Consider the following 21652-nt stretch of genomic DNA (forward strand, 5'->3'; position numbering starts at 1 on the left):
TTGGTGTCTGGATTTAGAATTTTTGTTGCAACATCATAGCCAGACAAGAGGTGACAAAAGCTGGTTGGAATGCAACATGCTATCTGATGTAGAGAAAATTACAAAGGCAACATCCTGGGCATTGGTAGTCGAAAGGCCAGAGGAGGTAGGCAGAGGTCACTTTACATCCTCGGATGGCGGTATCTGGCCAGGGGACCTTGCGAGACCGCGAAGATGATATCTACCAGAAGTAAACATAGACTTGGTCTTATTTTCGCGCTTAGATTGGCTTCAATGTGGTCACGAGGCTAGGAACTTCCTCATTGGGAGCATGGACGAGGCTGGCAGCATTGTTGCTTGCAGGAAGTGGGCGGCAAGGGCTTGACATGGGATGAAAGGTCTTGTGGTTGCAGCGAGGCTGGGCGCTAGTGTGTGGCCTGGGATGGGACATTATAGATCTATGACATTGGAGGACTGCTGTTGTGGCAAGGCGGATTTAACTTGTACTAAACAGCTATGGTAAATATACCTAGATCCTGGACAAGGGCAACTGGTTTGGGTGGTGATGATGGCTTCAGACAAGAGATTGGAGTCTCGAGTCTAAGGAACTCTTTCGATCACAGCACAGGTGAGAACACAGTGGAACAGGCAATTTTTAGCAAAATAAATTAACCTTGAAAGATGACAGTCGTGTCGGCTCTTCCCTCCTTGTCCAACATTCGAGAAATGGCAACCCACACGGCCTGGAAAAAGGATGAGGTCGTTCATACGGACAGATTCACATGCGGCTCTTGACGCGTTGCTGATCGCTAACTCACTAACAGCTGAGCGGCATTGAGAGCGGGAAAGGCGATAGCGTGGTAAGGCGGCTCTAATGACTTGGCGCGAGCAGCTTTTTTCTCCAGCAGCTCGGAAGAGGGTTCTGCAGAGCCTTTGGGCCGAGTCTGGAGCGAGCGGCGCAGAGCAGTAAGCCGAGCAGCTCCGAATTGGTGGATCCCTGTGGCCAGCCATCGACCACCACCAGGCCGATAGCTATCGTCAATTTGTTTTCTCTGCGGCATTTGCAGGCCTAATTCTGTCTGTCTTGTCTTCCCATACCTACTCTACATTCAGTCCGTTCGTCTTCTTCTTTCACACCCCACTCTACTCTTCCTCACTCTCCTCTCCGCCGCCGGTTTCCTTTGTGTGTGCGCCCGCCTGATCTGTTTGCTGGACAGCGCTCGACGACGTCACTGACCCCTTCGACTGTCCATTCCTTCGAAGCCGCCAACTTGCCGACTCGTCCTCCGTTCACTCCCGAGGTCCAGCCGAATCCCCTCAGCCAAGATGCTTTCCAGAAACTCGACCCGAGGGGCCCAGGTGAGCCACGCCCAACAGACTTGCGCCGAACACTGTCCGCGCCGTCTTCTAGCTGCCACAGTCGCTGACACGAGTATCCTCACCCCAGAGCCTCCTGCGAGCAGCCTCCAAGCAGGCCCAGCCCTCAGTCGCCGCGCGATCCTACGCGACCATCCAGAACGATGTCTTCAAGCCTGCCAAGTATGGCGGCAAGTACACGGTGACCCTGATTCCCGGTGACGGTATCGGTTCCGAGGTGGCAGAGAGCGTCAAGACCCTCTTCAAGGCAGACAACGTGCCCATCGAGTGGGAGCAGATCGACGCATCCGGCCTCGACAACAGCGTGAGCGGCAGGTCGGCCGAGGACATGTTTAAGGAGTCTGTCGCCTCGCTGCGCCGCAACAAGCTCGGCCTCAAGGGTATCCTGCACACACCCCTCGAGCGCTCCGGCCACAAGTCCTTCAACGTCGCCATGCGACAGGAGCTCGACATCTACGCCTCCATCTCCCTGATCAAGAACGTCCCCGGCTACGAGACCCGCCACAAGGGCGTCGACATGTGCATCATCCGTGAGAACACCGAGGGTGAGTACTCGGGCCTCGAGCACCAGTCTGTCCAGGGCGTCGTCGAGTCGCTCAAGATCATCACCCGCGCCAAGTCGGAGCGCATCGCCAAGTTCGCCTTCAGCTTTGCGCTGGCCAACAACCGTAAGAAGGTTACCTGCATCCACAAGGCCAACATCATGAAGCTCGCCGACGGCCTGTTCCGATCTACCTTCCAGCGCACCGCCGCCGAGTACCCCACCATCGAGGCCAACGACATGATTGTCGACAACGCCTCCATGCAGTGCGTCTCCAAGCCCCAGCAGTTCGACGTCATGGTCATGCCCAACCTGTACGGTGGCATCCTGTCCAACATCGGCGCCGCCCTCGTCGGTGGCCCCGGTATCGTGCCCGGCTGCAACATGGGCCGCGACGTCGCCGTCTTCGAGCCCGGCTGCCGACACGTCGGCCTGGACATCCAGGGCAAGGACCAGGCCAACCCCTCGGCGCTGATCCTGTCGGGCAGCATGCTGCTGCGCCACCTCGGCCTCGACGACCACGCCAACCGCATCTCCAAGGCCATCTACGCCGTCATCGCCGACGGCAAGGTCCGCACCCGCGACATGGGCGGCGAGTCCACGACGCAGGAGTTCACCAAGGCCATCCTGAACAAGATGGAGACCGTGTAAGCTGGCTAAAACCATACGGGTCTGAGAATACCAGAGACCATAAAGAAGATTTATCATAAGACCAACTGCGAAATTCTATACAGATTGGAAGTAGGGCAGAACGCCCAGTTGGGAGGGGTGTGCGGCCGTGTGCAGTGCCGCGAGGCATGCGCAGGCGAGGGCTCGTCGGTAGAATGACACGGTGCATGGTGGGCGTCGGGTGGTATTTTGCGCCTGCAGGATAAGAATACCGTGTATAAATAGGACGTCCATATATCAATGCATTGCAATTCTTCACGAAGTTGTTGGAGAGGGGAGTGAAATGGGCGAGTGGGTTGAATTACTGAGAACCTGTAGGTCAGTCGGTCGGGTCTCGGAGTATTTCAGCTCTCAGGCTGCCAATTGGTACCCCAAGATAGAAAAGAGCCCTACATGACTCCATATAGACACTCGTTACACGCAAAATTGTAGAAGTTCGGCTCTTGTTTTCCTGTTGCGTGCCTTCGTTCGTAATCATTGAGCATACAAGAGCACCGCGGTCAGAAGACACCTGGACCCGAACATGGTGGACTTGCAAGAATCAGTAGTCACCTTATAATATTTGCATCGCACCAATTAATGTTTTCATACCTATAAATCGCTGACTCTCATGTCGAGAAGCAAAAAGAAGTAGAGGGAATGTGTATCGTTGTCGAGAAGACACCGGCAGCCCGGGACTTGACCTTACCAGACCTGACGTAAGCAGATTTCAGGCCTGCAACCGCTCGACGCGGCTTCTGAGCCGCCGTCTCGTGGCCGACTCGGGGGCGAACATGGAAAGGAGGCGTGCCACTCAAGGCAAACCAACTGATGACGACAGCTACTGTGTCTCCTTCTTTATATTAACAATCATCTTGGCAGTCTTTTGTGCTGATCTTCTTCGTGGGAGCTGCATGGGACGGAACACTGCAACAGCAATCGCATCGCTGTCGAGCTTCCACAGCTCACAGTTGCTCTCACACCCCCCGCCGTCCATCTCACAACCACCTACCATCACCGACTCTGCGTCTATGAATCAGGGTGCCCGGCAATAACATGGCATCCACCGAACAGAGAGAGCTCGAGCTCGTGGACAAGGTCAATTTACGTATTCTCAATGTCGCAAACGACGCCCCCAAACTCACTCAGCTGCTGAAGCCCTACCTCCCGGCCCTGCTGCTGAAGGCTGGCAGCGAGCATGCCTCCGTTCGCGCGAAGGTCGTCACCATCTGCCAGCGGCTCAAGGTCTTCATCAAATCTCCCGATGTCGTCCTGCCAGTTGCAGCCCTATTGGACCAGTACATCAGCAACAGCCATCCCGTCGTCCGGCAGCTGGACGTTACCTTCATCCAGCACAGCATAGAGAGGATCAGTGCCGACGAGAGGAGGAAGCTCGTGCCAACCATCTTGAACGGCATCCATGCAACAACTCACACCACCCCCGCCAGATTCAACATGTTCCTGCACACCCTCAAGGACATCAACATCCCACCCAGAGGCAGCAAGGAAGACGAGGGCTTCCGACAAGAGGTCGGCCTGACAGACGGCAAGGACGCCGAGTTCATCGCAAAATGGCTCGGCAATCTTCTACTGACCCCAAGCCCGCATAAGAAGCCGCCAGGCCTGACCGACGAAGACATGGCCTTCCTCACGCTGGGCAAGCCAGGGGAGCCAAAGCCCGAGGGAACTCTGGTTGTGGACTGGCCCGGAACCATGATCAAAGCTGCCAAGCTTCTGGAGAGTGGTGCATTCACGGACGAGGAGCGCTTCATGCCCGCACTGTATGCTGCCGCGAGTAACGATTGGCGCATCAACTCTGTGGGGAACGCCATGTTGATGAGAAATCAGGTGTCCTTGGAGGATGGAGGAAGGGCCAAGCTTCTCTTTGAGGCCCACGCTCGGTTACCACCTATGTATCGGATACGCATCCTGGGCTTACTGTCCAAGTCAGCACTGTCAACGACGTTCACGCAAGACATTCTGGATGTCGTACGGCGGGACATCAAGCCCAAGGACGAAGCTGTGGACGGACTTCAGCTGACCAAGCTTCACAAAGCACTCTTCGAGTACATCAATTGGGTTGCCCGCATCGGCCCAGGTAAAGGGAAATTTGATATCGGCCCAACACTCATTGAATTGTTACGAGGTTTCATCACTGAGGAACAAGGATGGCCGAAACCAAGCCAGGAGAAACGAGCGCTGGATCCCCTTGACGACAGAAATCTTCGTGCAAGGGCATACGAGACCATTGGAGTGCTGGCAAGGGGTTCGTCGATGGAACAGGCCAACCTGCTGGAATTGGTCGCCTGGCTTTTTCGGTCGCTCTCGGAGGACCCAACGCCCGAGGTCGTGGTCAACATTGAGGGCGCTTTATCAGTCATGACATCGATATTCAAACCCGACAGTGGAGAAGTCGATAGGCTACGGACCATAATCCTGACATACATGACACTTGCCGATGGCGGAGATTCTGTGAGGAGCGTACGACACGCAGCTACAAAATGGGCAAACCAGTGCCTCGCATTTTCAGACCCTATAGCAAGGTGGGTCGATATCCTGGCTATCAACGGCCGTGGCGAGGAGAGGATGGAAGTCATTGAAGAGGGTCGAAAGGGCCTGGATCCCTGGACATACAGAGTCAACGACGCGACGGTCACCAATGACCTACCCGACTGGCAACAGCTGGTCCAGACCTTCTTCAGGGAGTCTATTGGGTATGGTGCTTCCGCCATGATGTCAGACGGGCCGTCCATCACGCAAAACTTTGTCGACCTAGCCCCGAGCGCGCTCCCTACTGCCATCACGTACTGCAAGCGGATGCTGTTCCTCGCAGCGCTGAAGGACGAGTTCAATATCGAACCGGGCTGGGAGCAGCAGTTGGACACCCTTGTGAGGTCTGATAAACAGACGAGGGAATCCATCCGCAAATACTTGGGAAAGGAGAGCGGACATGCATTGGAATCCTTCTTGCACGCCGCCCTCGAGGGAATCCAAGAGGACAAGGCCACCACGGAAGAGTGCGCGCGCAGCTTTGTTGAAGTTGCCTCTCTGGCGCCCAAGTCGGAGCTGACACCTCTGATTCTGGAAGGCATACCGAGGCTGTTGGCAGTGGTTACCTCGAACAAGAAGGAAGTTCGAAATCTTGCTGCGAGAGCTCTTGGCATCCTTGCTGCGCATCCATCTGTCCCCTCGTCATTGTTCAATGTCATCAACTACGTGCTGCGCCAACAATGCCAATCATGGCGAACGGCTGTAGGTGCTGAGATGAACGCTGTTCAAGGAGCGTTCGTTGCGTTGGGACACTTGTGGTCTCGCGCTGTGTATTACCCACATCCTATTCTTGTGGGGGGCAGTGATGGCCCAGATGCGGGCAACGAGGTGAGATTTGTCAATTGCAGAAGCACACATGAAGCCAGTATAGTTCACTGACAGAGAACAGAATGCCTCTCTTGGCGACACAACCCTGTTGCAAGAGCTTAGAAGCAAGTACCTCAAGGGAAGCGACGCGCCGCACACGACACAACCAAAAGCGGAAGAATGGCTACCCCCGGTCAAAGACCTGGGCAGCGCTCAGCTCTCTTTCCAAGAAGTTATTTTTGATACTCTCACACAGCTGTGGACTGCTTTGATTGTGCCCGAAGAAGCCTCGATCACGCCGTATATCGATGTGTTGGTACCACAGTGCAAGAAAGGCAACGAACGGGCCATCACTGCTCTCGGCCGTCTTGCGCTCGGCCTGAAAGACGACGACGCTGCCCTTGATACCATTCTCTCAAAACTTTACGAACTCCACGAGCTCAAGCAACCCGAGGTTCATTTCGCCATAGGGGAGGCCATCACGGCTGCCATCGCGCGCTGGGACTCAGATGTCGTGCAACTCACAGTGGATGTGGAATCACAGACGGACAAGTACCGGTTGGAGAAGCGAGCCGACAAGATCAAGGAGGTCCTGGATAAGATACTCACTGATTGCAAAGCCACCAAGCCTTCCCTCCTGAAAGCATCCGGAATCTGGCTATTTTCGATCATTCAGCATTGCTCTCACCTGCCCGAGATCCAGGCGCGCCTGCGCGAATGCCAGGTTGCGTTCATGCGCCTGCTCAGCGCGCGCGACGAGCTCGTGCAGGAGACAGCGTCAAGAGGTCTGTCTTTGGTCTACGAAAAGGGCGATCCTTCACTGAAGGAGAGCCTGGTCAAAGATCTTGTTGGCGCTTTCACAGGAACAGGTACGCAGCTGAAGGTTGAAGAGGACACAGAGCTTTTCGAGGCCGGTGCACTGCCTACAGGTGAAGGGAAATCTGTCACCTCGTACAGGGACATTATGAACCTGGCCAACGAGGTCGGTGACCAAAGTCTCGTTTACAAATTCATGTCACTCGCCTCGAACGCGGCGACGTGGTCCACCCGTTCGGCGTTTGGGCGCTTCGGCCTGAGCAACATCCTCTCTGAATCCGAAGTCGACCCCAAGCTCTATCCAAAGCTTTTCCGATACCGATTTGACCCGAACACAAATGTCCAGCGGTCGATGAACGACATCTGGAAGGCCCTGGTCAAGGATTCGAATGCGGTCATTGAGGAGCACTTCGACGCTATAATGAACGACTTGCTGAAGAGCATCCACACCAAGGAATGGCGAGTGCGGCAGGCTAGCTGCTCAGCCATAGCTGATCTTATCAGTGGCAGACCTTTCCAGAAGTATGAGAAGTACTACGGCGAGATCTGGACCAAGGCGCTCAAGGTGCTCGATGACGTGAAGGCGACGGTCCGTAACGAGGCGCTGAAGCTCTGCATGGGCATGGCAAATACTCTGACAAGGCAGCTCGAAGAGGGTGGCGTGTCGGCGTCCGCCAAGGACATGATGAGCTCCACACTGCCCTTCTTGCTCTCCGACAAGGGCATTGAGAGTAATGTGAACGAGGTCAAGGGTTTCGCGATCGACACGGTTATCAAGATCACCAAGACCGGTGGGAGTGCATTGAGACCGTATATCGCCACAATCGTGACGCACCTGCTGGGACTGCTGAGTACCATCGAGCCAGACGCAATCAACTACTACTATCAGCGTTTCGGCGAAGATGATCGGGAGAAGATTGATAAGATCCGCAGCCAGATGGTCAATCAGAGCCCCATCTCCCAGGCCATCGAGAACTGCCTTCGCAACGTCGACGAGAGCGTCATGCCGGACCTGGCATCTGGCCTCGAAGAGACCATCAAGTCGGCCCTTGGAATGCCTACGAAGGTTGGATGTGCGAGGCTGCTGGGCACGCTGGCGACACGGCATACCAACGACTTTCGGCCATACGCAGACCGTTTCCTGCGGGTCCTGGAGAAGCAGTGCCTTGACCGCAACGACGAGGTGAGCCAAGGATATGCAAAGGCTGCAGCCTACATAATGCGACACGCCCCATCAGAAGCCAAAGAGCGCTTCATCGCCAAGTTCGAAACGCTATACTTCAACGCCGAGGATGAAGCGCGCAGGCAAAAGGTGGCGGATGTGGTGTTGTCGCTCTCCAAGATCAGCCCCGATCACTTCAACGCGCTGGAGGGCAGCCTGCTCCCATTCAGCTACCTGGGGATGCACGACGTGGACGAGTATGTGACCAAGGCATTCAAGGAGGTGTGGGAGACCCATGCGGGCAGCAGCAGGACGGCGACGCGCTTCGTGCCCGAGGTGGAGGCACTCGTGCAGAGGGCACTCGACACACCACAATGGAGCCTCAAGCACGCGGGCGCGCTGACTGCAGCCAGCGCCGTCACGGCCGTCACGGCCGCGGGCGACCACTCCGGGTCCACCGTCAACGTCGCGCACCTCGCGCGCCTGTGGCCCGCGTTCGACCGCGCGCTCGCCCTCAAGACCTTCGCCGGCAAGGAGAAGCTGCTGGACGCGCTGGCCGACGTCGCCGCCAAGGGCAAGGCGTTCTGGGAGGCCGACGCCGCCATCGCGGCGCAGCTGAAGAAGGTCGCCCTGCGCGAGGCGAAGCGGAATAACGAGACGTACCGCGTGCCCGCGTTCAAGTGCCTGTGGCGGTGCGCTGCCGCGCGGGAGGACGTCGACATGTGGGACGAGGTGGTGGGCATCGTGCGGCCGTTCCTGGACGAGTATGCTGACGAGGACCGGATGGATGTCGATGGGGACAGCGGCAAGGTCGCCAAGGAGAAGGAGGTGCTTGTCTACCAGACCGCGCTCGGGGCGGTGGAGGTTGTTGCCCGCGGGTATAATCGCCCGCTGTTGAAGAAGCAGCCTGTCGAGGTGGCTGGGAAGATCCTCGACGTCCTGGGACCTTTCTTTGCGAAGCCGCGATTCGATCTGATTCGTCGGGAGGTCTGGTATAAGGCTGTCGAGGACCTGATGAAGGACGCTGCTGCCGATGGTGTCGCCGGCAAGGAGGGGGGAGACGTCGCCAAGAGGTATTTTGACAGCCTGGATGTGGACAAGCCGGATGTTGGCGTTGAGACGCAGCGGATTGCGCGCGCTCAGGCCACGGTCGCGCTGGCGAGGGCTGTTAAGAAGGGGGTGTTTGGTGACGCGGCGTCTAAGGCGGAGGGCGTGGCTGGGACTATGAGGAGGGTAATTACTGAGGCACGCGAGGCGGAGAGGAGCGTGGATGTGAAGAAGGTCATGGGCGAGGCGTTGGCTGAGCTTTGATTGGGAGATACTGTAGACTTTCTGATTGGTCAACGATTCATGCGATGATAGAGAAATTTGTTTCTTGCGATGTAGACATGGAATTTGAGGTCTTTTCAATCATAGTGTGAAGATATTCGAAGGTCCCAGTTCAAACAAAAGGCAAAGGGGTCAAGGCACATATCAATAATTACGACTCTTGATCTACCAAGCATTTTGATTGCAATCTAGTGAACGGCTTTCCTATCTGACCACCGTGCTGCGGTGATAAAAAGACTACCTATGAGAGTGACTGTCCCAGCCCAAGCCTGAGCCCCGACAAAACTGCCGTTCATGCTCTCGATGAGACCTCCAGCTATTGGTGGTCCTGCTAAACTTGCAAAGGCAAGGACAGAGCACACCATGCCGAACCTTGTTCCCATCTTCGCGGGGTCATGGGTGAGTGAAGCCAGAGCACCACTAAACATGCCTTGGGTTCCTCCAGTAGCAAATCCGTATACCGCTACCCAGGCGTACATGCCACCGAGAGTCTTGACCGGGATCCAGGTGAAGAGCATACAAGCCATAAATATGCTCGCCAGTGCTAACGTGAGCAAGGCATTGAACAATCTGTCCGAGAAGTAACCTAGTAGAGGGCGCGATGGTATCGTGATGGCGTTGATAATGACGAGAAATGTTGCAGCCGTCTCGCTGGAAACGCCGATGACAGTCGTGGCATATGAGTTGATGTAGAAAAACGCAAAATAAAGAGCCAGGAAGATGAAGAACATGCCGATCGTAAAGAGGGAGTACGAGGCTTCAAGAAAGGCTCGCAGTTCTATGATGGGACCGGCCTTCCGGGACGGTAGTCGGGGTTGTAGTAGGGTGAGAATAATGACGGCAAAGAGGAGGGCAATGATAGCCTGGATACGAACAGCCCAAGAAAATCCTTTTCTAGTCAGCTCAGTCACAATCAAAGCGGAGGCATTGTTGATTCACCCATTTTGTCTTGCAGGTTCTGTACCACCAACGGAAACACAATGCTCCCAACACCACTTCCGGAGGCTGATGTGGTCAATGCTAACCCTCTCTTCTTCTGAAAGTAGGAACTGATAATGGCGACAGTAGGCATGTACATCAAGCCCATTCCTAGCCCTGTGCATATCCCCTGGGCCAGGAAGATCTGCCAATACTTTGTAGCCAAGCTCGTCATGAACGTGCCGAATACACCCAGGAAGCACCCAAGGAGCACCGTCTGCTGGGCTAATCCTGCGTCGGCCGAACGCCCGGAGAAGGCGCTGATAAAGAAGGTCAGGAAGACTTGGGTAGAGCCGATCCAAGAGACTTGCGAAGGCGGAAGAGACAAGGCGGTGGTGTAGTAGAGCTGGTACACGCCAAAGGAGGACGAGTATCCCCATGAAAGGGCATTTATGAGCACCCCGGCGACAACCTGAAGCCAAGCCGTCGTTTCGCCATCAGGGGCAGGGCCGGGGTCGGTTTTGATCTTCTGAAATATCATTGTCGATCAGTAAAGGAAAACGATGAAGTTGGGTCTCTTGATCGTTAGTACTTGTACTTGGGCATGGCTTCCTTACCAGCTCGTCTTTATAAGAATACTAGAATACCAGTTAACGATAATTGAAGAGGTTCCTTGACGGTCTTCCCGAGGTATTTTCGACAACGGCATCCTTACTTTCGCCGACGTAGAGTCCAAAACTGTATAAGACGCCTCTCGGCCGTTCTCGACCAATGAGGGTCCAGACCCAGAAGAGGTTCTCGAATAGTTTCGGACACGGCGGCCAATCAGCAGGGACTTCGTCCTCCAGACTTGACTCAACCTAGCTGATATTAGCAACGACCGACGAATCCCCCAAACCGTAAAACATTGGAAATCGACGACAACCAGCAGTCTCACATGGAGTTCCTCATCAGGAGCACAATTGTCAAGAGAGTCTATTGGTAGCTTGATACATGAGACAGCAGCCCAAGTAATGTGGGACGCGGCGTCTGGGCTTGAGCCAGGTGGTACAACCAGAGCGGATTAGCGGAACGGCATAGGGCTGAATTCCATACTGGATGATACATCTTTTACGGATGACACTGTGCATGATTGTCTTTTTATATAAAATCTGCCTTGATAAGCTGTCTTTGCTTTCAGTAGACTGACTCGTTGTAGCGCGGGGATCATCGAAACTATATCGGGCGCCTGAAGCCTCGCTACCTAGAAGACATTGGCTCTCCAGGTGAAGAGGGACCTCGTGTTGTAGTTGGTATCTACAAGGTATGTGACCCAGAAGTGGATCCCAAATCAACACACCCACATTCAACCTTGCCTTAATAGCGCATGTGATACAAAGACTTTCGGTAATCAGATGATTTATTTACGAGATGTTGTGCCCGTCAGGCATGCCGTCTGATAGGAGATCTAAAGTCCATGGAAAGGATATCGTGGCGGGTTCGTCTGCCATCAAATTACTCTCGTTTGAACCTTCTTTATATTGTTCCTCTTGTGATATGTCCCTGGCTCTTGCCACTGGAGAAAGCGTTCTGTCAACTCCAGGGTTGTCTGCAGTAGTGAACGAGGATGGTTGGCTGGACAAGATGGAGGACGGAGTGAGGATCATGTTGTTAGGCCCATTTGTGGGACCGAAACCGATGCTGGGCGATATGTCCATGAGACACCTTGTGAGAAAAAGGTCAAGACTATCCCCATCAACACCATCCGTTTGGTGATGTTCATGATCCGCAGCAGAATATTGATCTTGGCCGTCGCACCGATTCCTTTGTTGGCTTTCCCACACAGCTTGCCCTTCGAAAACACGGAGAATACTTCGTGGATATATCCAATAATGAGCGAGTTCTCGAAGCGAGTTCAATAGAGAATCGAGCATTCTTTTTGACTTGGCTGCGACTAGCGGATTGGTTGATGCAATTTCGCCACTGACGTGAACCAAGGAGGTGAAAAGAGTGTAGACGGATGGTAGTGCCAACTCGCCAAACGCATTTGTCGCTCCGATAAAGTCAAAGGTCGATGTGATAACCGCAATAGCATCAGCACATATGGACGAATCGCCTGACGTAGCTGCTAGACACGAGTTGGGGCTGGGCTGAGCGGGAGGTCTGTGGAGGAGGATGAGGAAGTTGTTGTAGGTAAGGTAGAGAAATGATTGCCAAGTATCGGCCTGAGGCTGAGGCAAACGAAGACAGTCAGGCAGATGCGTTACAAATTGGCCAAGGGATTCGCCAGCCTGCCTTTTCGCATCTGCCCTCTCTGCTGGACTAGACTTTAGCTGTAAGATCTGTCGCATTGACTTGGACAGGATGACGCATAGGTGAGTATGCGCTGTCACGAAGGCCACTTTGGCACCGGGAATTCCCTCGAAGTGACACTCCTGCAGAGGTGGAGTATCGGACTCATCAAGCCGTCTTCTGCGCGATTAGAGTCTTTTCTAATAAGGCAGTACAGAAGAAAACACTCACATGGCTTGAGGTCGTCCATGCGCTACAGACACTAAGACGTCGAACTGGAACAGCACCCACCACAGCCGAACCCATTCTCGTTTTGTAACGGCCGACATTCGAGATTGCGAAGTGTCGCGGTGCATGCCTAAACCCAACGCTGTTCGCGCCGCGAAACCAATCCAATACCACGAGTTGGAAACAATGTCCTCGAGGTGATCACAATTCCACGTCATGAGGAGCGCCGCCTGGATGTATACCTTTCTGTCATCCTCAAATTGTACATCGATGAGCATCTTGGCTCGGCGGAAGAAACAAGCCTTGAGCGACTTGTAGTCATTGCGCCGTGATGCCGATACGTGAGCACCCACAAGGAGGATAGAGTTGAGGAGCAGGAGAGGAACCGATTTTCTAGGATCGGTAGACTTGTATCTATCCATGAAATCTTCCTCGTCAACGATGGGCCATCCTGGGTTGATGCGACTGAAGTAGACTTGGATCAGCTCGTCTGCAAGAGACTTATCGGGCAGTTTGAGTGCCTCGGAGGGTGCGGAACTAAGTCTCGGGAGAGAATGTTGACTTCCGAAGTGAAGCTGATTTTGGTTTACATGCGAAGCACGTTGACGGACCAGATAGTTCAAGTTTGAGAACTCGTTCCCGATAAAGTGGATTCGATGATTTGCACCAATTTCGCTTGCTTTCGCTACACTATGTGTCTAGGAAATCTGCCAGATTCTTGGTTGTCTGTTCGTTGAGCTGGTCTCGATCACCAGACGAGGCGGACTGAGACGCAGAGCCCCGCCAGTTCCGACAAGCATCTCGTTGTTGCTCATTGAGAGGCTCACGTGATGTCAAAGGGCTCGAAGTGTCTTCAGAAACTTGACGCAAGGGAGTATCAGTTTCCCATTGGGGGCCGTTGGTGTCCTTCTGAGATGTTGTTGCGGCTTGTGTTGGCTGCTGCGTCTGGTGGTTTCGAGGTTGGATAGCAATAATGCGGCGAGGACGGCGGGCAGCTCGGGCCTGGGCAGTTTGGGACTTCTTGTTCTTGTAGATGTGGCAGCTTGGCTTGTTCTGAGCCAGGCAGTTGGAACATGGAGAGCCTTTCGTTAGGATATCACATCTGACTTTGCGTTGGTGGCAAGTGATGCAGGCTCTGGTCCCTGGTGGAAATTAGAAGATGGATAAACAATGATATTCGCCCGCAGAGGCGATACAGAGCAGCGGAAACCTCGATAAGGTGATTCAGACTAGGGCAGTCATACTCAATTTCAGTTTAGTTGAAGATATGGGGGTTTCCGCCTCAGGGGGGACGTGGGACTGAGGCTGTTCGATGGTCATAACGCATGTGATGGTACTGGCAAACGAACGCCTTGGCCGAATCGGGGTATTCAGAGATTGAGAGCCCCGGCCAGGATATTAGTCATTGGCAATCGGGCAGTGGTCTCAAGGTTTAGGGAGGGCTGGGCGTTAACGAAATTCAACTCGATGAGGCTGAATCGATCCGTCCAGCCACCAGTTCAGGGCAATGGGAGAGGGACAAGTCCATCTCTGCTACAAGTGCCTTGGAGATCCGGGCTTGCTAACTGTCGGACCTTAGGGAGCCGGGCGAAGCCTTCGGCGAAACCGTCCAATAGCGGCGCTTTGTCATTGGAACCATGAATCTTACCCATTGTGCGCCACCCCACTTACATTACATTTGTGGTTAGTTGGAATCAGAGAGTATCAAGCATGTAGTGACCTTATGCTTGGCCTTTTTGGCCTACAATTGTATGACTAAGCTCATCTCCTGCCCAGATGCAGGTTTTCCACACTGCAACCCGTTGGGTCTGTCTATTATAAGTTATGGCGCCAGCGACCCAATTCTTCCGGTCTTGTAGGGCTTTCTTTTGTTAACTTCGAACTTACAGGTCTGAACCCTCAAAGTTATGAAACGTAACTTTCAAGGCGTCCTTCAACTCTGTGCACATCAACAAGTGCAGACATATCCGTATAGCAAAGTTCAGTCAGATTTTGGGTAGCTGGTTCGTAGAGTTACATTACGGCACAAATATATGGTATATATCGTAAGAAAACAAGACTTGATTGGTTGGTCAATGTTGTATTATTCATAGAGATTGTATCGTTTCGTAACTTTTAGGGATTTGATCTGTATGCACCCATGGTCCTCCAGACCTCACCCAAGCTCCTCTTCTCAACGTTCAGGGCCCGATTCATGTTGTACGAATTTTATGCCTGCAACATCAATACAGTCTCACCTCTTCACAATACATGGCTGCCGCCAACATTTGTGTTTCCATCGTTCTTTCTTAACCAGCCACAAACACGCCATAAATTTTATGCCCAGGCCACCCATGCACGGCCACTCTGCAACACCTCCATCATGAGCACCACCGCACTCCCTACACTGCCCGATCCCAATGATGGTCTGGGCGCGTACGGTCTGCCCTCCACCATCCTGTCGATGCAAAAGACAGGCTTTCGCAGAGGGGGTTTCCACATCTACCGCTGCACATACGACGACGACGCCGCCTGAGACCGCTACGTGAGCAACCTAGAAAACGAACTCGAGGAGGGTCTCAAGGCGATGGGGTCTGACTACATGCTCGCGCCGTACCACGAGTGGACCATCGTGGAGGATCGCAAGGCTTTGGACGCGGCGCCGACAGGGGAGGTCCGCTTGCGCTTTCGGGAGTGGAGCGAGGCGCGCTCAGTGGAGCGGGACGGGCCTGGGGCGGACCACGAGCTGATCGGTCAGGCGGGGCTTGTGGCGCGGTTTGAGGCGTGCATAATGGTTGATAAGGAGTGTCTGGACTCGATGGAGAAGAACAAGGGTAAGTCGAATTGGTCAGAGCCGTATTTTATGGTGATCGGGCTGGATCGTCTCGCCCCACCACCAAGGCCTCCCACTGAAGAGGATTTGGAGGAGCTCAGGGAAATTGGGGATGAAGATATACTTGAGGAGGATGGTGGGAATGATGAGACATGGATGCTGGCCTCGTGTCAGTCGTACGTGGAGTTGTACAATGATCTCTGTGGGATGGGGCCTTGGTGGAGGCAGAGGCAGGCCCTCCCCGACATCTATCCCTATATATAGTATTTGAGTATTGTAATGGCTGTCTGTCGTGATACTTCAGTACACTTCTACGTAGGAGTTGCCCCATCTCAGCGCTATTAATCTGTCTGCGCAAGCGCGCTGTCGTAAATCAGAGTTCTATCTGTTAAATGACGTACCCCTGACTCTAATCTGAATTCCTATTTCGTTAGTCAAATCGAGCCTTCGTGCCACGACGACGTAGGGACCATCTCAATATTAAGGCTTTGCCTAAAGGTCATTGGCAACAGGCCTTGAAAGGTATTTCTCACCCCATCCTGTCCATCGACTGCGACCCCCCCCCCCCTCAAGAGGCTGTGAATCTTTTTTTGGTTCGCCTCAGTACTGCATGCATCAGATGTCTCATGGCTTGATCAGAACAAGACTGTGTCTGCTGCTTCTTGACAGGAGGAGCTATTTCGTCCGGGTCGTACGCGCACCCCTGCCCTCAACACCATCCAGGATGATCTGCCAGTACCAGCTCAGAAGGCTCACTGAGTTCATGCATGTATTGACCAGCTCTTTGGGAAAGACAGAGCGTCGCTTGTAGCTGGCCGCTTTGATAACCCACTCCTTGAGGTAAACCAGCTTACCAATGACCTGTGCGACACAATATTGATTACCAGACTGCCCTCTCTCAGATGGTGCCCTTTCATATACGCTCAATATCTTAGAATTGCTTATTGAACTTTTTAATTTAAAGCCATAAAGTGAACTGCTTACGGTCATTGATATCCTTGAACCGCGAATCCTCTTAACTCTTCAAAAAGTTTAATAGACAGCCAAGATACCTCCGTGAGTTCCATAAACGCTGCCACAGACATAAGATGCCTGATCATCCGCCAGAGTCACATACACGGGAGCCAGTTCAGCAGGCTGCTGGAGACGTCCCTCTGGCACGAGCGAAGAGACTATCCCATCTGTTACCTTCTCCGTCAAACCGGTGTACACCAGCAGTGGAGTGTACGTGAACCCTGGGGCGACGCCGTTGACTCTGATGCCCCTTTTGATAAGCTCCGATCCGGCACCGTTGACAAAGTTGCGGAGCGCGCCCTTGGATGCAGAGTAGGCAGCTATCCCAGGCTGCGGATCATTGCCCGTCGAAGACACAGTGAATATAATGGAGGATCCTGGAGGGAGGAGCGGTGCAGCTGCTTGGGTGATGTGCAGACTGGCGTAGACATTTACCTTGAAAATGTCGTCCCACACTTCGGGATCCAAACCGTCAAAGTTCTCAAATTTGCCGCCAGCGTATCTGTTGCAGAGTCAGCACCAAGGCGGCTTGGTTCCCAGAAGAGAAAGTCTACCTACCCAGCATTGTTCACGACGAGGTCAAGCCCGCCCAGTTTATCGAATGCTTTAAGGACGAGCTCGTAGCAAAAGGATTTGCTCCTCAGATCTCCTGGGATTCGAATCAGGTCGTGTTTGACCTGATGGTCCTTGGCCAGGAATTGTGTGAGATCCTCCGCATCTGGCTCCTCCTCAGGAAGGTAGTTAATCGCTACTTTGGCTCCTTCTCGAGCCAGAGCAATGACAACGGCTCTTCCGATGCCTGAGTCGCCTCCAGTGACCAGAGCACGGCGACCCTTGAGACGACCACTTCCAACATAGCTCTTCTCTCCGCAGTCCGGAGGGTACTTGAAACTTGTTTGAAGAACCTGCTTAGGGTACGTGTTCGGGGGAAACTCAAACTTGAAGTCTTCGTAGCGAGTGAGTGGGTTGATCAGAGTTGGCTTAGGTGAGGGCTCTGCAGATTCCATGATGAGTGATTGTGATCAAGTATGTGGATGTTTCAAAAGGTATGCAAGTTATCGATATCTGTTTTTCTTTTCGAAGAATCTGAACAACACATGGTATCAAGTGTCTTCTTTCGGGCTCTTTTTGACGGTTTATATACTTGAACAGATCGTAGACGATCGCCGGCCATACCATCATTGAATCATGTGGCCCAGTATCTCACAGTAGCTGCTTACCCCTGATTTCATGAACCTGATCATTTATTGTGCCTCATGACACTAACTCTCACACGCTGGGTGAGAATCCTGCTTCCTTCTGTGATCTCGAAGTGTAGCCAAGAACGCCAGGCTGAAGCAGTCACGTCCGAAAGGGGGCTTTGCACGCAGCCACCTTGTGGTTTCTTAGTTGCTTTCGAGTAATCTCACGTTATCCAAATAATCACCTGAAGACAGCATGGGTCTTTTGTGCTCACTGGAAAGGATTTGCTTAGCAATACGGGATTTGCGTAAGCTCCTCATTGTTCTTGAACGGAAGTACCCACACGCATTCAGGTGCAGCTGCGAGCCGGAAGTTCTCAAGCTGGTTCTTGAGTTACCTGTATCTCAACACATTAATACTAACGAATTTAGCAAAGAAGCATAAAATTGATCAAGATTTCCTATTCCAATGATTTTGAATAAAATAAAAATAAAAGCTTAGCAATTATTACCTATGCAATATGTAGCAACTTAATATACATAAGTGTTCTTGAACTTATACAATTTAATAGTATTGCTAGACTCTGACAAAAGAACATACATGCCCGTGATTCAAGTTACTCCATGCCTCATTTCATTTCACTAGCAGGCCTCTTTTGAGGTTTCAAGTCTAGAATAGTCTCCAGCTCCTGTCATCATTTATTAGTAAGATCGCTACATAGCCTCTGTGAGCACCTGTCTCATGGGGCAGCTTGCCTACCTGTAGAGTATTCGAGATATTGTCGTCTGCCCCTGTGGCAAGTGTGAATTTCGCTAGACCTGACTTTCTCTTTTGGAGATTGACAACGTTCTGATCATTTTCAGCAATTTAAGTCTCCAAAAAATGGAATCCGATAAAGAAGTATTACTGTACCTGTTCAACGGTATTCTGCATCACATATCGGTAAATGTTGACTTCGGACTTTTGGCCCATCCGGAGAGCTCGGGCGACCGCCTGCTCCTCTATTGAGGGATTCCACTGTGGCTCGATGATGTGTACACGATTTGCCACGGTCAGGGTGAGGCTGTGAATACTTCATTAGATATTTTTGTGATAATGTGCTAAAAGAGTCCTCAGTGACTTGCCCTACAGCACCAGTCTCGATGGTCATCAGAATGACGAGCAAGCCTGGGTCTTCTCTAAAAGCCTTCAGATTTTCTGATCTATCCGCATAGCTTGTTTCCCCGTCGACTTGAATGTAGCTGATGCCAGCAAGAGTCAAAAGCCGAGCTAGAACACGCAAGGTGGTCTTCCAGTACGAAAAGATAATACTGGAGGGGAAGAGATTAGGAAATATGTTAGTACAGTAATCAAATGGGACGGTGGATATTCGCCTCACGTCTTGTTTAGTGAGCTACTAGTTGCAGCCACGTTCTGTACCACCGCATCTAATTTTGTAGAGAAGTCCTGTCGTCTCAGAGAAGTTGAACTCGCCGCAACAGCCTTCCAAACTTGGCCCGGAATGATGGAGGAAGTGGGCTGGGCGAACGTTGATGTAATGGTATCAAGCAATCGGGGCACACTTCACACGTGGATAGAAGCAGCAGGGTATCTTCGTCCACTGTGGAGCATCGCTCGCATTGGTACTGGCTTTTTGAGCGTCCTAATGTGGAATCATAAGCCCAGGTCTCGTCAGTGCTCCCCATAGGAAATGTCCCCAAATTGCAAATCATCCGCAGTCGCATTAGGGCTGTAAACAGTTTGGTACAGCGTAAATTCTTTCCCGTGCTGATCAAGTCATCAATTTGTCGTCGAGTGTCGTCCAATACTTGATCATATAATTCTCGCTCTGCCTTTGACAAGCGAAGAGCAATAGTCACCTCACGGTTTGCCGGCAAGGAAAGACAGGATTCGGTCCGCCGCAGACAATAAGCCTCCATGTATGCCCGGAGTGGCTTCGAGTTAGGGGTTGTGTTCGCGAGAGGCGCAAAAATATACTTCTGAAATAGATCTTTCGACGAAACAGGGTGAATCCGCAGGAATTGAGCTAGCGACGCAAGGTCGTCCAGTCTGTTTTGGATTGGCGTCCCGGACAGACACCATCTTCTCCTGCTGTTAAGCTCCGCGGCAGCCTTGAATTGCTTCGATGAGGAATTCCGGATCCAATGAGCTATTGAAAAAGATCAGCAAAATTGCACACACATGTTTACGCGACGGACTAACCTTCGTCTAGCACGATCCGGTACCATTCCATGCGATACATGAGACCCTGACCACCATGATCGGCGGCTAATGTCGCATAAGTAGTTAAAACTATGTCGTATTTTTGGAGAGCCTCAGCCTCTTTCGGTCGACTCTGTCCGTGGAAGCGTACGTGTCGAAGAACACCGTGGAAAAAGTGTCTGTAAAAAGATTTCAGTTGCGTGAACACGGACGATCATTCTAAACAGGCCGCTACCCACGATTCAATCTCGGACTCCCAATTCTCCAGTAGCTCTGCAAATGATGTCAATTGACTTCAAACCTTGATGGAAACGTGTCCTAACCATTCATACTCACGAGCAGATGGGACGACTACTAATGTCGACTTGGTTCGGATCTCATCCTGCTCACGAAAGGCTCGCCTGGCAAAATGAAATTCAGACGCCTTTGAGGATGACCGCAATATTGAGACGAGGGTGGTGAGTGTCTTTCCAAGCCCCATTACATCTGCAATCATACCGCCAAGAACTGCCCGACCCTCTTCATATTGGGAATGCTGGATACCGGCAGTGGTGCAGATCCGTGCTGACAGGTATTTACAGAATGTCTCATCTTCTCGCTTGAGGATAAAGCGCATACCGTCCTGTTGATGCCTGGTGTCAGTCAGTATCGGCATTGAGCTTGTTTCTGCTTTGGATAATGTACGAACTTTGTAAGTGCAGATCTCAGGCCATCGATAGGACAAAGTTCATCCTCCTCTGGAGCCACTTCTTGCCCCAGAGACCCAAAGATATCCTCGATGTCTCTAGTTAAGTGGTCATGTTTCCACGCTGATGTGCCTACGCCGATGTATTTCCTCATTACCAGCTCATCTCCAGGAAACACCAAAATGTCTGGATTGTGGTAGTCGATATGGCTATCCAGGGCTTGTGGATGCTGAAGGAAGACACTAATCCTCGAAAGCGCCAGTGAGACCTCATCTGCAGCATTTCGAGGCCCAAAAATGTTGACTGTGAGGTTGAACGGCTCTCTGGACTTTGATTTACGCTTGACAATGCTGCGAAGTTCAACAACTGCCTCGGACCGCGTCTCTGCGATTTGATCCACTACTTGGAGCTTCGAAGTCGTTTGAGCATCCAGAATCGCAAATTTGACGCCATCTTCAGAACAAAGCTTCACTACTCCGCCCATATGTTGCAAATGAAAAGACGCATACGAACTTGACATTTGAGTTGACGCTGTGTTCCTCAAGACGGTTGTATTACCGACTGGCTTTGCCAAAGCATCGTATAACTGATTGTCACATATACTGTCAGCAAAGTTACACATCTGAAGATCTATGATGCCTGAATCTGTCATGTGTGACAGGTCGTACCCCCTGGCAGGACTCACCGTGCCATAACAGATCTCGTGACTGCCGCACATTGCAAAGGCCATCTTCGCCGTCTTCCTCTCTGCGCGATTTGTTTGTCCGAAAATACTCTCAGTTCGTCGGATGTCTGTTTGCAGCTTTAGAAAAGGATCTCTACAAACCAAGAAGGAGAAAAAAGAAAAAGACAACGAGGCTGAGCCCCCTCCAGCTTGTGATAAAAGTTATAACGCTTCGGAGCTGCATTGTACAAGGGATGATGCATGCGCTGCAGTGGCTGCGCCGCACACCGAAAACTTGAGCCCTCTTTACACGAATCGGCTGTCAATAATCGGTAGTGGACAAGAAGAGGCCCATTTTGAGGCAATGTAAGTGGGTTGCACCGCGTCCGCGCTAACGGATTCAGGACTATCGCAGCTATGCTGCACCACTTCAAGCCACCATGGGCATGCACAGCCCCATGCCCAC

At 52.4% G+C, this 21652-nt stretch overlaps 7 protein-coding genes across 7 annotated transcripts; 3 read left to right on the plus strand and 4 right to left on the minus strand.

Annotated features, from left to right (window-relative positions):
* Nucleotides 1-1305: 1305 nt before the first annotated feature.
* J7T55_007588 (uncharacterized protein) lies at nucleotides 1306-2548 on the plus strand (the record flags this gene model as incomplete). The annotated part of the gene is made up of 2 exons (XM_053134877.1): nucleotides 1306-1338; nucleotides 1427-2548. The coding sequence occupies 2 exons, from the start codon at nucleotides 1306-1308 to the stop codon at nucleotides 2546-2548; spliced, it is 1155 nt and encodes a 384-aa protein (XP_052987381.1).
* A 1053-nt stretch (nucleotides 2549-3601) lies between these two features.
* On the plus strand, nucleotides 3602-9191 carry J7T55_007589 (uncharacterized protein; the record flags this gene model as incomplete). Its single annotated transcript, XM_053134878.1, has 2 exons — nucleotides 3602-5923; nucleotides 5985-9191. 2 exons carry the CDS (start codon nucleotides 3602-3604, stop codon nucleotides 9189-9191), a joined length of 5529 nt encoding a protein of 1842 aa, XP_052987382.1.
* Nucleotides 9192-9397: 206 nt separating this feature from the next.
* J7T55_007590 (major facilitator superfamily transporter) lies at nucleotides 9398-10668 on the minus strand (the record flags this gene model as incomplete). Its single annotated transcript, XM_053134879.1, has 2 exons — nucleotides 9398-10098; nucleotides 10260-10668. The coding sequence occupies 2 exons, from the start codon at nucleotides 10666-10668 to the stop codon at nucleotides 9398-9400; spliced, it is 1110 nt and encodes a 369-aa protein (XP_052987383.1).
* Nucleotides 10669-11769: 1101 nt separating this feature from the next.
* Nucleotides 11770-13946, minus strand: J7T55_007591 (uncharacterized protein; the record flags this gene model as incomplete). The annotated part of the gene is made up of 5 exons (XM_053134880.1): nucleotides 11770-11958; nucleotides 12095-12578; nucleotides 12630-13163; nucleotides 13384-13708; nucleotides 13871-13946. The coding sequence occupies 5 exons, from the start codon at nucleotides 13944-13946 to the stop codon at nucleotides 11770-11772; spliced, it is 1608 nt and encodes a 535-aa protein (XP_052987384.1).
* A 1042-nt stretch (nucleotides 13947-14988) lies between these two features.
* Nucleotides 14989-15904, plus strand: J7T55_007592 (uncharacterized protein; the record flags this gene model as incomplete). Its single annotated transcript, XM_053134881.1, has 3 exons — nucleotides 14989-15065; nucleotides 15156-15640; nucleotides 15873-15904. 3 exons carry the CDS (start codon nucleotides 14989-14991, stop codon nucleotides 15902-15904), a joined length of 594 nt encoding a protein of 197 aa, XP_052987385.1.
* A 209-nt stretch (nucleotides 15905-16113) lies between these two features.
* On the minus strand, nucleotides 16114-17459 carry J7T55_007593 (uncharacterized protein; the record flags this gene model as incomplete). The annotated part of the gene is made up of 3 exons (XM_053134882.1): nucleotides 16114-16299; nucleotides 16522-16954; nucleotides 17011-17459. 3 exons carry the CDS (start codon nucleotides 17457-17459, stop codon nucleotides 16114-16116), a joined length of 1068 nt encoding a protein of 355 aa, XP_052987386.1.
* Nucleotides 17460-18262: 803 nt separating this feature from the next.
* J7T55_007594 (uncharacterized protein) lies at nucleotides 18263-21240 on the minus strand (the record flags this gene model as incomplete). Its single annotated transcript, XM_053134883.1, has 10 exons — nucleotides 18263-18322; nucleotides 18394-18483; nucleotides 18547-18651; nucleotides 18764-18944; nucleotides 19204-19783; nucleotides 19837-20015; nucleotides 20076-20109; nucleotides 20173-20458; nucleotides 20659-21108; nucleotides 21208-21240. 10 exons carry the CDS (start codon nucleotides 21238-21240, stop codon nucleotides 18263-18265), a joined length of 1998 nt encoding a protein of 665 aa, XP_052987387.1.
* Nucleotides 21241-21652: the final 412 nt, after the last annotated feature.

Source organism: Diaporthe amygdali (assembly GCF_026229845.1).
Source record: "Diaporthe amygdali strain CAA958 chromosome Unknown NODE_49_length_293705_cov_63_570957, whole genome shotgun sequence".
NCBI classification, from domain to species: domain Eukaryota; kingdom Fungi; phylum Ascomycota; class Sordariomycetes; order Diaporthales; family Diaporthaceae; genus Diaporthe; species Diaporthe amygdali.